Source organism: Conger conger, chromosome 11 (genome assembly GCF_963514075.1).
Source record: "Conger conger chromosome 11, fConCon1.1, whole genome shotgun sequence".
Taxonomy (NCBI): domain Eukaryota; kingdom Metazoa; phylum Chordata; class Actinopteri; order Anguilliformes; family Congridae; genus Conger; species Conger conger.
In genome coordinates this window covers 29,328,487-29,343,637 of record NC_083770.1, presented here as the reverse complement: position 1 = coordinate 29,343,637, position 15,151 = coordinate 29,328,487, and the positions used below count along the sequence as shown (strand labels likewise).

At 44.4% G+C, this 15,151-nt stretch overlaps 1 protein-coding gene across 4 annotated transcripts in view; it reads left to right on the top strand.

Annotated features, from left to right (window-relative positions):
* LOC133140454 (transmembrane protein 132D) overlaps positions 1 to 12,811 on the top strand; it is a 52,326-nt gene extending 39,515 nt beyond the window's left edge. For all 4 annotated transcript variants that reach the window (XM_061260438.1, XM_061260434.1, XM_061260437.1 and 1 more), the window contains exons 5-9: positions 1,881 to 2,024; positions 7,462 to 7,667; positions 8,005 to 8,272; positions 8,709 to 8,900; positions 10,317 to 12,811. In XM_061260438.1, the coding sequence (XP_061116422.1) occupies positions 1,881 to 2,024; positions 7,462 to 7,667; positions 8,005 to 8,272; positions 8,709 to 8,900; positions 10,317 to 11,564 (2,058 nt within the window). In that variant the 3' untranslated portion in view covers positions 11,565 to 12,811. The remainder of the gene's footprint in view (positions 1 to 1,880; positions 2,025 to 7,461; positions 7,668 to 8,004; positions 8,273 to 8,708; positions 8,901 to 10,316) is intronic.
* Positions 12,812 to 15,151: the final 2,340 nt, after the last annotated feature.

The window sequence follows — 15,151 nt, the reverse complement described above, 5'->3', positions numbered from 1 at the left end:
TTTACATCAGATTTGTTCAGTATATTATATTTGGAATATTGCTTGATAGTTGATGTTGATGTTGGTTACATCATTGGTAACATCAGTAATTAAATAAGTTTGTCTAGTTATTACATAGATGTGCTAACAATCACCCACAGATATGTGAATCCAATTATATACAAGCAATGTTGTACAATACCTACAGTAAAGATTATAACTTTATGCAAGGCTCAATGCCTCTTACACTCAGTTAGGACCCTTTCAATGTGATTGAAAAAAGTAATATCCTTTGTGTCTAGACCCAAACCATGGATGGGTTCAAGCTGTGCATATCATGGTGATACTAGTCAATGCACTGCCTGATTGTGTTGAAGGTTTTGATTCTTTGTCTGGCATCAGTTGTCATATGGCTGACCACGATTACTACTGATGGAGCCAGAAGAGTTATTAAAATGCAGCTCTGCTTCTTCCTGATGCCCCAGCTTTCCAATACGGGCATTCTAACGGCATAATTCATTCCCACCCTCGCACAACAGATTGCGGCTGTTGGCGTAAAATAGCCATTGAACTATCCATGTGTGACCCTGAATGAGTTGAGCAGCGATAGTCATAGGGAGTTGGGAGCAGGGAGAAAGGGGCCTTGAGGCCAGCGTGTAGTAACGCGTCTCTCCCATTCATTAGGCCCCAAGTAACCGAAGCGCCTCTTGAATATTGGGGACAATGCGTGTGCATATGGATCCAGTGACCTGGAAAGCAACAGTAAGCCCTGTCGTCAACATGGCTAACAACTGTGCAGGTGTCCGTTCCAGTTCAAGGGGTTTCTGCAATCTGATCAATGCAAAGAATATTGCTCTTTTTTAATCGGCTTTGTATGCCATAAACAAATATGAACGTATGTGGGTGGATCGAATGCTGAAGAAGAAAAAAAACATGTTTTGCACGTCTTGACTGCTCGGTAACCTGTGCTCATCATGTAAATAATGCAAAAGTGATCTGATAAAGATCATTTTCTGGAGGGGCAAAGCTGGGAATCAACATTGTAGAAAGGTCAGAAATGTGCAGCAACAGTGTGAATGTACCAGTGTCTGTTGCAGCTGTTGATTGTTCACAACATGAAGGACGGGCCCTCTTGGTAAATACAGTATGCTCTCAGGTGTAACCTAGTACAAGAAGTTTGTGAGAGAGAAAGCTGGCTCATTCCCCTTGTGTTGTTAACAGACAGAACAGGCCTGTTATCCTTGGCAACACATACACTGTTCAGGTGTTCACCTGTCCAGACCCACTTTGAGTGTCTCATTCATCCCCATGGGTACAGTGTGCGCTCTTACCTTGGTCTTCTGCTAAATAAGGCGGCTACTGCTCAGGCTGTGTTTAATCAATCCTAATTGATTTCGCAATGGACGGTATTTGCCCAATAATACCATTATTTATCACTGTAGTGTTTAAATATGATTTTCATGGGCCAGTAAAGGTGTACAGTAGGTGCGAGGTGAGATCCTTCTCTTGTATTTGGTAAAATAGCTGGATTAATGCAACTCTCACTTGAATGATTGGAATTTGCGGTGCTCATATGCATTTATGATTTGTCATAGTTCACCCTGGGAATGAGCTGTGTGCCATCTCGATTGGTGAATGTGAATAGAAAGTAGGTGTCTGTTATACCAAAGCTGACTCAAATCAGTGGAATTCTGACCTGTATCAATGGCTATTGATGTTGAAATAAATGAGAACATGCCTGTGGTTTTAGCCAGATCTCAGAACTTTCCAGCTGTTTTCAGTGTGGCTTTGGTTTTGTGAGCTGGTGCCTGAGGTGTGGAAATTAATATTGACACTGGATGCCAGAGCATCAGGCCTCTTCCCCCCACTGAACACTGTGTACTCTGTGTCGCTCCCTACAGGACACAGAGATCCTGAACACGGCGGTGCTCACCGGTAAGAGGGTCACGGTGCCAGTGAGGACGGTGGCAGTTGAGCAGGACGGGTCGGTCACAGACGTCTCCGATTTCACAGACTGCAGGTCCACCGACGAGGACATCCTGAAGGTACGCTGTTACGCTGCATAATGCTGGGTGCCCACAAGCAGACAAATCACAATATGAAAGTCTATATAACAAAACAATGCATGAAAAAATGTCACCCCAGCCACCAAACTCATAAGTTTGTGTGGAGGTACAGCAGATTTACACTAATGCGGTCCTGTCATAAAGACTCAGAAATGGGACATTTTGGAGAAGGGGAAGGGTTCCGGTTGTGTGAAGCTGTCCTGTGAGTTCGCTGGCCTAAGGCTGATATGCAGGTGGCAGGACGCAGCGGAGGCAGGGGAGGGAAGTCTTATCAGAGTCACCTCACTGCTCTCCCTCTTCCACATCACAGAACAAAACGGGGTTTTGCATGCGCTGACATTTCTCTTTGTAGTTCTGACTACACACAGAGCGGATCCAGGGACAGAAACGAATGGTTAGGTCACTGTCTGTTTGCGATTGATAACCTTCAGTGGCACTCTGAAGAAGGTGAAAATTAGCAGCTTGTCCTGAAAGAGTTGCTGTCCTTAAGCCAGCTGTAGTCACCGTGGAACGCTGTTATTGGAGGGAAATCACTGGGTACCAAGCGAAAGCAATGGAGCAGAAAAACAGGTCAGAAGGTTATGAGTTTGCTGAACAACAACTTGATGGGTGCTTACTCTTTTCAAAATTCCCCACTGATATAATTGTACCAAGAATATGGGTCGAATATTTATGATGAAAAAGATAATTGCTTTAGGACTATGTGTGATGATATGCCTCGAAGCTGTAGAATCAACACAAATATTAATTAGACTGCACCACTGTGCTGACAGGAACTCTGGCCTAGCTACAGTAATTTGCTCCTACTTGCTCACAAATTTACTTAAAGTTGTCAAACACAATACAAATAAAATGATCAAATCCAATGCAATAGATTCAGCTCAGAATGCTGAAGTAAAGGAAACTGTGTTTTGCAAACAGTGGGAGCTGAGCTCATTTGAATGCTGTTTCTGTTATAGGTGCTCTGCAAGCAGTTTCACCGTTCTTAATCTTCCCTGCGATAATGACTGCATTGTTTTCACAGGGCAAATCGCAAACTCACAATACAAACCATTACCGTCCTCACCAATTCATCTTACCATGAACCTTAATGCTATATATAATACGCCTAGGGTAGGCAACCCTGGTCCTGGAGTGCCAAAGATGTGCATTTGTAGTTTTAGCTCTATCCCAGCTTGTCCGCACAGACTGATCGATTACTGTGCCTGCATTTTCATAGCCTGAATGGTGAAATGCCTCTTACCCCCTGCATATGGTCACCTACATTTTCATTTTCTGCAGTGCACCATATACATGTAAAATGTTACAATACATTGTCAAGGCTATGAAAAATACTTCCATTTCAAAGCAAGTGTTGTCCTAGCAGTTTACAAAAACAGTTTAGTCATGGCAGGAATAATTGTGCACACTGCCATGTCTGTGTCCTCATACCCTGCTATATTAATTGAGTGTAATCCTCTTAAGTAATGTAGAAGCAGCTGTTGGGGAACAAAGAGGAGGACTCCAGTGCACTGATCTGTGTGTTAATGTTCCTGATCTGGTGTGTGCCTCATGTTTCTCAACATTTTCTGCAAGAATGCTTGAGTGACTCATTCTCAGGCCATCTGACAGCCAAAATGTCATGGATTTTAGCTGAAAAAAGAGGTTTCTTACATGAATGAGCAGTGCACTATATTTATTTATTTAGCTGTATTATGGTTGTAAGGCAAACATAATCCGCTTCCCTTCCATAACGAACCAGAAAACAAACTGTTATTATTGAAAGGTGGATTGGCTAGTTTTTATTCTATTACAGTATACAGCACCAATGGGTGTGTGGGGTTGTGTACATGAAGTGCAATATGAGAGTCAAAATGTACATACTTTCATGACACTTTTTTATCAACAATAAATTTGGTGCAATGTACCACTGGTGCCTCAGTAGTGATCGTCTGCATCAGGCTCAGTAAGCATGGCTGAAACTTGTTGTTAGCACATAATGCAGTGCTTGATTGAAGATAATGGTGCAGGTTTGCTCAAAGGACTGGCAATATTAACCCTGATAAACGCTGATTATCTTGAACTAACAGTACAGCTTCTTTCCAAATACCGGTGCGGTGTAAATATACAAAGATTAGTGTTCTCAGAGACAACAGGACTAAACAGTGCTGGCCTTGCTGTCTTGTGCATTTTATTTTCACTGAATGTATCAATCAGAATGCTGTACTTAATAATGTCCGTCCACCACAACAGTGGTTTAGAAATATCCAGCAACAGGAGGAACTGCACGTTCTGAATACACAACCGCTTGTAAATGTTCACTTGGAAAGAAAAACACTCTGCTGACTTACAGTACAATGTTTTGCCCTATTTATAATTTATTTTAAAAATGTTTTTCTGTTTGCTTATATCGAAGTAAACAACCTGAAATGAAAAAGTATACACTGCAAAATGAACTGAAATCGCAGCTGCCTTCATATTGAAACAGCAGCTAAAAGTACAATTTGTCATACAGTATTACGGCCAATATATACTTCAGTCACTTTATGTACACAATGAAGTGGTGCTATTTGTACCTGGCTGAGAATTGTTCTTTAGAGTCCTATCAGATGTTTAGATCAGCACATCGAAACACTAATGTCCTTGAAGGAAACCTTAACAGAATATTATTTGATATTGCCTCCTGTGGAGAAATGACAGGATGTTCGAGGCGAGCGATGAGTGTGACTAACGTCGTAACGTAGCTCAGAGGCATGGCACTGTGAGGGGGCTGATGCAGTCTCACTGTGGGAGAATGGACACTGAATTTGGGACTGAGTGAGCACACTTCGGTCCAGTCTGTTTGTAACACAGGACTAGCATATACTATTTATTTGGCTGCTTTGCAGGTGTTTGCGGATTTTGATGCAGGCATAATTCTTTAGGCCTTTGATTTATCGTTCACAGCCCATAAAAATGTAATAAGGCAGTAATAGCAAACAGACAATTCACACGGGTTTGCCTTCCTTTTTCTCCTGAAAGCTGAAAAGGGTTTGAGGGAAACAGATTTTGGTCTTCAAACTGATTTTTTAAATTTTTTTATGAAGTAATTGCAGTGGTTTCATGCCACTTACAGTAAACTCTCCTATCTTTCCTTTTTGATCTTTAGAATCTATTTTTATAAAATCCTTATAGCATGTGGAAACAAAAATTGCCTCAAAGCTGTATGACATTGTAGGTACATATAGTATTAAATGACATGTTTGATTTTTTTGTTCATACATATTGTGAGCTCCACAGTGTTGGGCTCAAAGACATATTTCTTCATTTGGCTTTGTACTCAATAATGTTTGATTTGTAATCAAATAAATTATACATGGTTAAAGTGCAGATTTTCAGCTTTTATTTTATTTTAGCATTTTAATAGCATTTGTGACCCAGTAAGTACTGGTGCCACAAATCCTATGGTTCCTAAGTTTCCTGAGTCCAGTTTCCCAATAACTGCCATGATGATTCATTCTCTCATTGAACATCATACAGAAATTAAAACAAAAATCCTGCCGTTTGCCACAATGAAAAGTTTATTTTACCCACCCCAGGGAGTACCCAGTTCCTCCGGCGATTTCCATTAATAACGCCTGTACTTCCAGCAACTGAGAGGGGAGTGCCGGAAAGTAAACTAAAAGCCGAGATGGGATGTGAAATTAATGAGCATTCAGAGACGAATGACAGCGTGTGATGGTGAACTGCCATTCCTCCATCCGCTCACATAGCTATGTACACACCACACGCAACCTGTAAAAATCACATTCTGCTATCAGCATGGCAGACGCTGGAGCTGCCATTCTAATCTGTCTTTCTGATTTGATTCAACATACCTTTGTTTTCATGTTTAGCATACACCACATTTATCCCCTTGACAGCCTACAATCTTTTCTGTAAGATTTTTGCTGTGTAAGTTCGGGTATCCAGAAGCACAACATTTAATTTTGTATAAACGGCTAGCAGGGCAGTATATTCTTTATGAGATCCAAAGGGAACAGAAGAATTACAATAACTGCTTGTAAGGCCTCTCAGATCAGCAATCAGCCATCCTGTGGTCCTGGCTTCAGACACTACTGTAGTACGGTTATGAACTTGACAAGTAAGGCTAGCCACCATGAAATGTGGCGTTTACTTGGAGGTGGCCGTGTCATATGACACATAAGGGACAGAATGTAGCAATCTGCCTGCTCTTGATAGTTTTACAAAGCTTTGTGGAGCTCTGTATACAGAATAGGTAATGGCTTCTGTCACTGGCAGTCAGTGAAGTAATGTCATCTTGTTATTGCTCTTTAGAGATTTCCCTCAAACTCCTCATCCAACCCCCCACCCCACCCCACCCCACCCCACCCCACCCCACCCCACCCCACCACCACCACCACCTCCGCATGGAATTTGCAATTAATCTTTTAACCCGGTCAGATTTAGAGATTTCCTAGTCTCTCCACAAAATACTGAAGACAATGTTATCCCTGAACAAGGCTTAAAGCACTCTTCATAAACACCGCAGCTTGCAGAGTCCCCTTAGGCTCTGATGACACTGTGAGTGTAGCACTGCGGCCAGACATTTTATAAATGCATTCCCCCTTGAGCTTTCAGTCAAAGTCATAGCCTGTCCCCTCAGCTCATCCCAGCTCCTGAGGGGGAGGGGAGGGGGGGGGGGGGGCAGTAACAGCCCAAAAGTCATTCATCTGTAAATTATCATATCGATTAAAGAACAGAATATTGATTGGATAGGTACACAGCAAAATGGCTGTTGGCGATTTGAAAGCATTCTGCTTTTTTCCTTCTCTCTAAGAAGCACCCAGAAGCTCAGCAAGGTGACATCAGAAATTGAAATTCAACAAATGCGTTTCACGGCAAAGGATTGATGTTTAATGCAGCGCAGTTTATTAAATTAACGGAAATTCTCGGCAATAACTCATTACGGAGGTGTAGCCTAGCGTTCAGTGTCTTCCAGTTTATTACCCCTGCCTGACTGCGTTACCTCAGTTACCCAGCTGCGCTTGTGCAATTTAACTTTATTAAGGCATTTGAAAATATTTGTCTTGTGCTCAATTAAGAAGTGTTTTGAGCTTTATGTCCTTATTTTCCATTCAATGCCCATGCAATGTTACTTCAGTACAATCTGCAAGTAATGTAGAGGGCATAATAATCTCATTTTAATTTTGTTGATGTAAAGATGAAGCATTCTATTTACAATAATAACCATTGGATAATCAAGGACAAAGGGGTGGGTCATACAATCTGATAGGTATGGTGTGTAGAACAAGGTTAGGTTTCTACTGGGGCTGCAGCCATCCTAGGGCTACTGTAACTAAGTATAGCAACGTCACTGAAAACAAGCTAAAGATGTCGCTCATAAAAATACCTTCTCTTTTTAATGAGCTTCCTGTTGGTATCTGTTCCCGCTCAGGTGTCAGACAGGTGCGACTACGTCTTTGTGAACGGGAAGGAGATGAGGGGGAAGGTCAAGATGGCGGTGAACTTCACCTACAGCTACCTGAGCGCCCAGCTGGAGATGACAGTGTGGATCCCCCGCCTCCCTCTGCAGATGGAGGTGTCCGACTCCGAGCTCAGCCAGATCAAGGGCTGGAGGGTGCCCATCGTGGCCAGCAAGAGGTAGAGCCGACCAGATGGCCCCCCGCCAACCACCCAATCAAGCACTCATCCCTCATGAAATATAGTCTACAGGGTTATCCAAAGTTTCAAAATGGTTACTTTAGTGTATTTCAGATGAGAATTATGATGATACAAGGGTTACAGCTTCCCGCTTTGAATACTATTGGCAATGTATGACACGGGAATTCATCACATTCTTTCCAGACTCCTGGGATCAAACTGAGGTAGAGGGCATAAGGGAGACGGGAGAGGGAGCGAGGGCCCCTGTGTTTTAGCGAATGGGGTGATTCTCTGTCAGGTGTTTGTCAGTGCTGAGGTCCATTCTCTTTGACCTCAGAACCGGCTGGGACAGCGAGGAAGAGGAGGACCGCAAAGGGAAGGGCTGCACGCTGCAGTTCCAGCACGCCCTGGTCCGCGTGCTCACGCCCTTCGTGGCCGATCAGTCGGACCCGCGTGAGCCCCTGGCCTACTTCCTGGGCGAGGACTGGCAGGTGGACGTCACCAAGCTGGTGCGCTACTTCCTGAAGGTGGAGGACCCGCGCATCGCCCGGCTGCAGGCGGGGAGGGTGCTGTCCGGCCGGGATTTCGGGGTCACCAGCATCCAGGTAAGTTTGGGAATGCCGACTCCAGGCAAGGACTGCGTATTAAACCTGCTGCTGTGTTGTTTGAAGTGTCACCTGGTCTCCATATTCTGTGTATCAACCTGTATGTCTAAACCAGGGTTTCTCCTTTCTATTTCCTCCTGGGGACCTTGATATGTTTAAATGAGGTGCAGAAGTAATTATTGTTATTCAATAATGGTGACACTGAAATAGAGAAGAAGGCATAATCACAATTGCTGGTGCATCGGAATATTTTTTGTTTTTCTTCTCAGTGGTCAAAGGGCCAAGAGCTTGTCTATGACATGCCCCAGTTCAATAGCCTTATGTTAAATTTAGGTAAATGACAAACATTACAGTTATTTGCATTACATTAGTTATTTAGCTGAGGGTGCTGAACACAAATGATGATTGTGTATTTTGTGTGTGTGTGATGGATCAGGTGATGTCCCCTCTGTCAGACTCTATCCTGGCTGAGAAGACGGTGACGGTGCTGGATGACAAAGTGACCATCACAGAGCTGGGCGTGCAGCTGGTTTCTGGGCTCTCCCTCTCCCTGCAGCTCAGCCCAGGAAGTAACAGGGCCATCGTTGCCACGGCTATCACGCAGGAAGTGCTGCAAAGCCCCAAACAGGTACTGCCTCATAAATGGAAAAACGGTCAAAGCCGGATTACTGTGTTTGTATGTGAGTGATTAATGCCTGCCAGTCAGCTGAGGGTAGTGTCACAGATGTTCTATATACAAACCAGATGGTCAGCTCCTGCCTTCCTTTCATCCACTGGACAGTAATTACTTATCCTGGGATGTTTTGGAACAGTAACTATAGATATTCAACCACACCCATTCACAGCAGTCGTTTTACCTCATAAATTCATTGTGTTCTTTAAACACAGATTTTTGAGGTCTGAGATTTTTTTTTAGGTTACAAAGGGTGATGACCCAGACTTGAACAACAACAAAATAATTACTCCTGTTTCCTTGAGCAAATCTTCTTTCGGTGTCTGACATGTTGTGTTGTTTATTGATCGTAGTATTTACACAGCTGTAGCATTGTGAGATTCAAAGTGAGAGTGCTTAATTTGACTGAAAAGTCACACTCTAGCTACCTTGCTCAAGATGAGTAAATTCATTTATTGTAATTATTTTAATTTGTTGTGTTTGCAAATTATAGCAAAATAGTTTTTTTCAGAACACAACTAATTAGTGTAAAACAGATTTTTAAATGTCATTAATTCCAAAGACGCAGCATTGCATGGACTAGTGGGACCACTGTCACAATAAGCCAGCGAATCACAGCTTCAGCAATAACATGGACTGATCTTTTAAAGAATTTGAGAATAAAGGAGGCTGGCTACCAGGAACAGACTAGCTGTGGGAGCCCATTCAGCACGCTTTGAAAATATGATGGAAATCATCAACTGCCTGGCCCCATACCATATACATTCTCAATTCAAATCAGAAGTATATCCATTAGGATATTTCAGCATGTGTATACAAACAGTTACCCAATACGTGTACATGATTAAATGTTTTATATGCGATGATATGATGAGTTTGCTATGATAATATGATGGATTTATTTAATCAATGAGAAACATTTGGCATGCAGTGACCTTACACTCTCTATTATATTATTCATGTACATATGATGGATATGATTATTTTGATGTGGTGATATGATGAATTTATTTAATTAATGTGAAAACCTTGGCATATAGTGGCCTTTTTATAATGTATGGCTGATATGGAACTACTGTATATAGTTCATTCTGCGTGATCATCATGGGTCATTATAATTCCTTCCTAATTTGCACTAGCAAGTGATTAACCGTGTTAGTCATTATCTGAACTTGTAAACATTGGTGGTTTTAAAGGCAGTCTCATTAGCACTGAATGCTACAATGCAGACCACGATAATGACATCACATAAAGTACGCCATGGAAAAACACCCTCACTCAAGCTTTCCCATTACTCCTCATTTAGTCTCATTTGCAGTGTATAAATAGCATTAGCACATGCATTGAGCATCCATGTTGTTTCTTTCCCAGGAAGCAGTCATTAGCTCCTGGATCCAGTTCAGCGATGGTTCTCTAACGCCCCTGGACATCTACGACCCCGGCTACTACACGCTGGTGCTGACCTCGCTGGACGAGCGCGTGGCGTCGGTGCGTAAGTCCCCCGCAGCGGTGGTGGCGGAGGGCGAGGGCCAGGGGGCGCTGCTGAAAGTCGAGCTGATAATTGCGGAGTCGTGCCAGAAGTCCAAGCGCAAGAGCACGCTGGCGGTGGGCAGCGGCACCCTCAAAGTCCACTTTCAGCCCGGCAGCCGGCCGCCGGGTAACCATAGCAACAGCAGAGACGGTGAGGAGCAGAAGCCCCAGCGGGGCCCGACCAACAGCTTGACGACGGAGCGCGAGGAGAGCGCCATGCGCAAGGTCACCACCACCGCGCGCTCCACCGCGCAGGACGTGGCAGCAGGCGGCGACGGGAGGGGCAACGTGGGAAACATCGTGAATGCAGCGACCGTGGCCAGGCCTGGGGGCGGGGGCAGGGCCGCTGACAAGGCAGGCCCCGGCAGAGATGGCAGCGTCGTCGGGCGTCGCCCGGGAAAGGACCATAGCAACCTGGTGGACTACACCAGCTTCCCCTCCCAGGTGGAGGTGCCTGAGCAGGGGGAGGAGGACGAGGAGGACGAGGAGGAGGCGGGGAACCACCTGACGCGGGCTTCCCGCCCCCTCACGGACCTGGAGATCGGCATGTACGCCCTGCTGGCTGTCTTCTGCCTGGCCATCCTGGTGTTCCTGGTCAACTGCACCTCCTACATGGTGAGCTTCCGGCACAAGCCGGTTCCCGTGCCGGGCCAGGAGCCGCACGGTCACAGGCACGACTGGGTGTGGCTGGGCACCGACGCCGAGCTGGTGATGAACATGCCAGGCACGCCGCCCCCCCAGGACGGGCACAGGACCACCGTCATCGACATCGCCCCGGCCGCGGAGAACACCTCCACTCTGCGCCGCGGGGACGGTGGCTCGCCCCGGGCTGACGGCCCCGTGGGCTGCATGGGGTCCCTGAGGGCCAAGGCCAACGGGGGCGAGCCTGTGCACTCCCCCACCAGCAAGAGGAAGAGGGTCCAGTTCACCACCTTCGCCTCGCTGGACCGGCGTCGCTCGCCCGACCTGAGAGAGGACACTCAGGACATCCAGTGGGTGGGGAAGGGAGAGGACTGCGAGGAACCCGAAGTGCCCGCCACGGTCTATGACTGCGACCGCTCTGGGTCCCCCGCCGTGGACCGTCTATGACTGTGACCGCGACCACTCTGGGTCCGGCTGCGTGCCAGTGTCCGTTCACCTGGATGCCTTCCATGGACCGGAAAGGACAGGAGCATGTGGCTAACAGGACAGGCCACCACCCCCGGGGATAGGAACAGTACTGTCAGTCTGGGAAGCGTGCTTCAGCAGACTGCCTAACGATGCTCACAGGCCTGTAACAAACACGGCGCTCTGCTCTGAGACAGTGAGCTGGCAGGCCATTCTGTCACATGTCGCATTTATAATGGAATAGGCTTCAGACAGACTCATGTCAGTCATATTAGCTGAGGGGAAGTCTATAGCACTGGAGTGTGGTGGAGGGGCAAGAGCACCAATCATGCTGCCGGGACCACACCGTGTCCTCATCTCCCCTTCGTAGAACTGGACATACACACACACACGTACACGAACACACAAAACACTACAGCATGCATGCCAATATTAATGACACCAAATGTAACCAGGAAACACAGTTAAACAAATAAGGGATTGTTTTATATCTGGATTTGTCAATACTGTATAGGAGTATTTGTTCCTTTAAATTAATTTCATTTTTTGACATTGTTACTTTTTTATGTACAGCCGGATATGATTTCTTATTAAAAACTAGAAGACTGAATACATTTTACCTACCTTGTTTTTGATTATTCTGGGTATGTTTAAAACAGAAGAAGAAGGTGTAAAACAAAGTCTTCTTTAAGGGTCCAGGCATTTCAGATCAGATAAACTGCAGGGAGGCTATTGAAACCATGTTATTTTTTTGGCTCGTTCCACTTGAAAGCCTCACCCTTGTACTGTGACAGTGGCGTGTCTGCCCATAGTCTTGCCTGTGAGTAATAAATGATCTCAGCTTACACAGGATAAGATAGTAATACTTTGGCTCTGTAGCCAGCTTTGAATAAACCTCCTTGCTGGAGCTGCCAAGATACACCATTGGAGCCTGGGGGAAGATAATGGGCCTATCAATCAGTCAGTCAATCAGCTTCAGCACAACTCTCATAACAATGGCACTGTCTCAGCATGCTTTGCAAAGCGAGGCGCGACATGGCAAAGTGCCTGCGAAAAATGAAACATAATTAGAACTTGTTTAATTGAAAAATGGTTTATGTGACCAGATTTCTGAGGCTGCTTCTGTTTATTGTGCTAATATCTTTACGGTGCCCAACAACTGAAGCTGTATTTCACTGTGAAACGCTGGGTTGAGCCATGTCCTCCATGCCAGGTGGCTCAGTTATGCGTCTGTCAACACCGCCTGCCGACCGCAGCCCTGACGTTGAAATCATTCCAGCCCAAATGCACAGGAATACGGAATCTTGTTGAATTCTTTGAAAAATAAAAAGTTAATGCAGAATGAAAGTCATACACTTTTGTTTCATTTTGCATGTTTGAACTGCAGCATGCATATCTTTACCTTATGCAAATATTTTGCTGACACAGTGCTTTATGATTAATGCACTGGCGCTGAATTCAAATTGGACACATTTGTTCTAGCACAGTAAAGCTTGGGTATTTGCCCCAACCGCAAAGCTAATTATCCCTAAAACTAAATAAAAATCCATCTGTAACGTTTTCACTTACCCTGATCACGTACAGACAGGCTACAGTGAAAGGGTGGTCACATTCTCGGCTCCACCTACTGGCGATTGAGGTAAATTGCATCAAAGTCAGGTTTATTTAGTGACTAAAGAGGCTGGAAATAACCATAAATTATTGCAGACGGATGTATCCACTACACGTCCAACAAATATGTATTTGATGTAATGTAAATGACTATAATAACACATTTCAATTCCGACATGAAATCTGTATTGAAAACAATGTCAGGATTGTCCTGGCCTGGCTGGACAGGCTTACCACCCCTCCTCCCTCCTCAGCTCCTCCCAACATAGACCACTTATCAGTCAATTGTATTGGAGGAGGGAGACTGGGAGAGGGGTAGATTTGGTACAGGGATGAAGAGCTGAAATATAGCAAAATGCAAACTCCACATAGAAAGGCCCCAGTTGGGATTCAAACCCAATACGTTGTTCTGAGGAAACTGTGTTATCCCCTGTAGCCCAACATAGCTTGTGCTACACATCTATAAAACATCTCTGTATACAAATCTCATGAAACTGTGGGAGGAGATATGTAATACGACTATAACCTTTATTGGCCATTTGGTAAGGGAATTATTAATGCCAGCTCAGAGTCTGATAATAAATGGAACTCCAACCATTTAATCCCCACAGGAATAATGTTTAGATTGATAGAAGTCAGTATTGCAATACATTTGAATACCATAATAACCTCATACAATGTAATCTGAATCCATTTGTGGATTTACCTTTACAGTCACTTTAAGGCATTTAAGAGATTAAATTGCATGTTATTACGAAGATGAACACTTACATTTGTGTAATGATTGAAAACGTGAAAAACATTGTTTTTGTTGAACAAATTGTTATAATTCCAGCGTACCTTAAACTGCTGATGTTAATCAGTCTGTGTGACTGCAATCACCAGTGGCACACCTGCTGGTGATTGCAATTAATGTCATAAAAGTAGGTGTGTGCGCAGCAAGAGGGTGGCCATTTTGTAAGAAGCTAGGTGCTTTGTTCCGTGAAAGCATGCAGTTTCCCCATTGCAGTTACATTTTTTTAAATGGATGCTTTTTGTACTACTCCCTATCTGTGATAATGTATCCTCTTTTAAATCATTCTGTAAGGCAAAATAATGGGCAGCTTTGTCTCAGTTATGCATTCCTGTTTTACATTACTGAATGCAGCAATTTTGGAAATGTAAAACTATAAATTTGAAGAGGAGGACAGCTTATTTTCTTTGATGGGATTTTAATGATTTGTATGATGTTTCCAAACGATTAAGGTCTTTGAACTTGCGTGATGCTGCTGCGTTACTGCTGGTTTAATTTTATACAAAGACACGTCTGGCATATGCCTCTCCGTGTGTGGGTGTAGAGTTTGGGTGTTTATTGGACTGCAAGCATAGAGTTGTTGTGCCAGTAATGTGTACATGTGGAGTTTGTGTGGGTTGGTGCATATGTCAGTCTTGGTATGGAGTGTCAGTTTGTGGTGTGAGCCACTGTGAGAGATTTAAGTGCATATAAGAATTGGATTTGAAAGTCACTCAGATGTGACTCACAAGTGACATATTTGTTTTTAGGGTGTATATGCGGGTTGTGTTTGTTAGCCAACAGCAGTGTCCGTGCGGAATCTGTGTCTATCATACAGAGTGTGTGGGCATGCAGGTCTACTGGGTGAAATTCCCAGGACAAAAAGATATTATTCTTGAGCCTCTGACAATATTTTCCCACCCCCACCCCCACCCCCTGGGCCTGGGACAATGTCCCCAGCTGTCCCTGTGGGCATGTGATTATATTGGTCACAGAGGAGCTGAGATTGGTGTGCTATAAAGTATGTTGACATGGGCAAGTCTCAGATGGGTCCCTGTTCAGAATATTACCCCTGTGTGTTCATTACGCATCTACTCCGGTCTTATGAAGAAAATGATCTTCCCTGCACCAAGTTAATATTCAGCAAGACACAAATTTCCTTTTCATAGATACCACCTGATGCCTC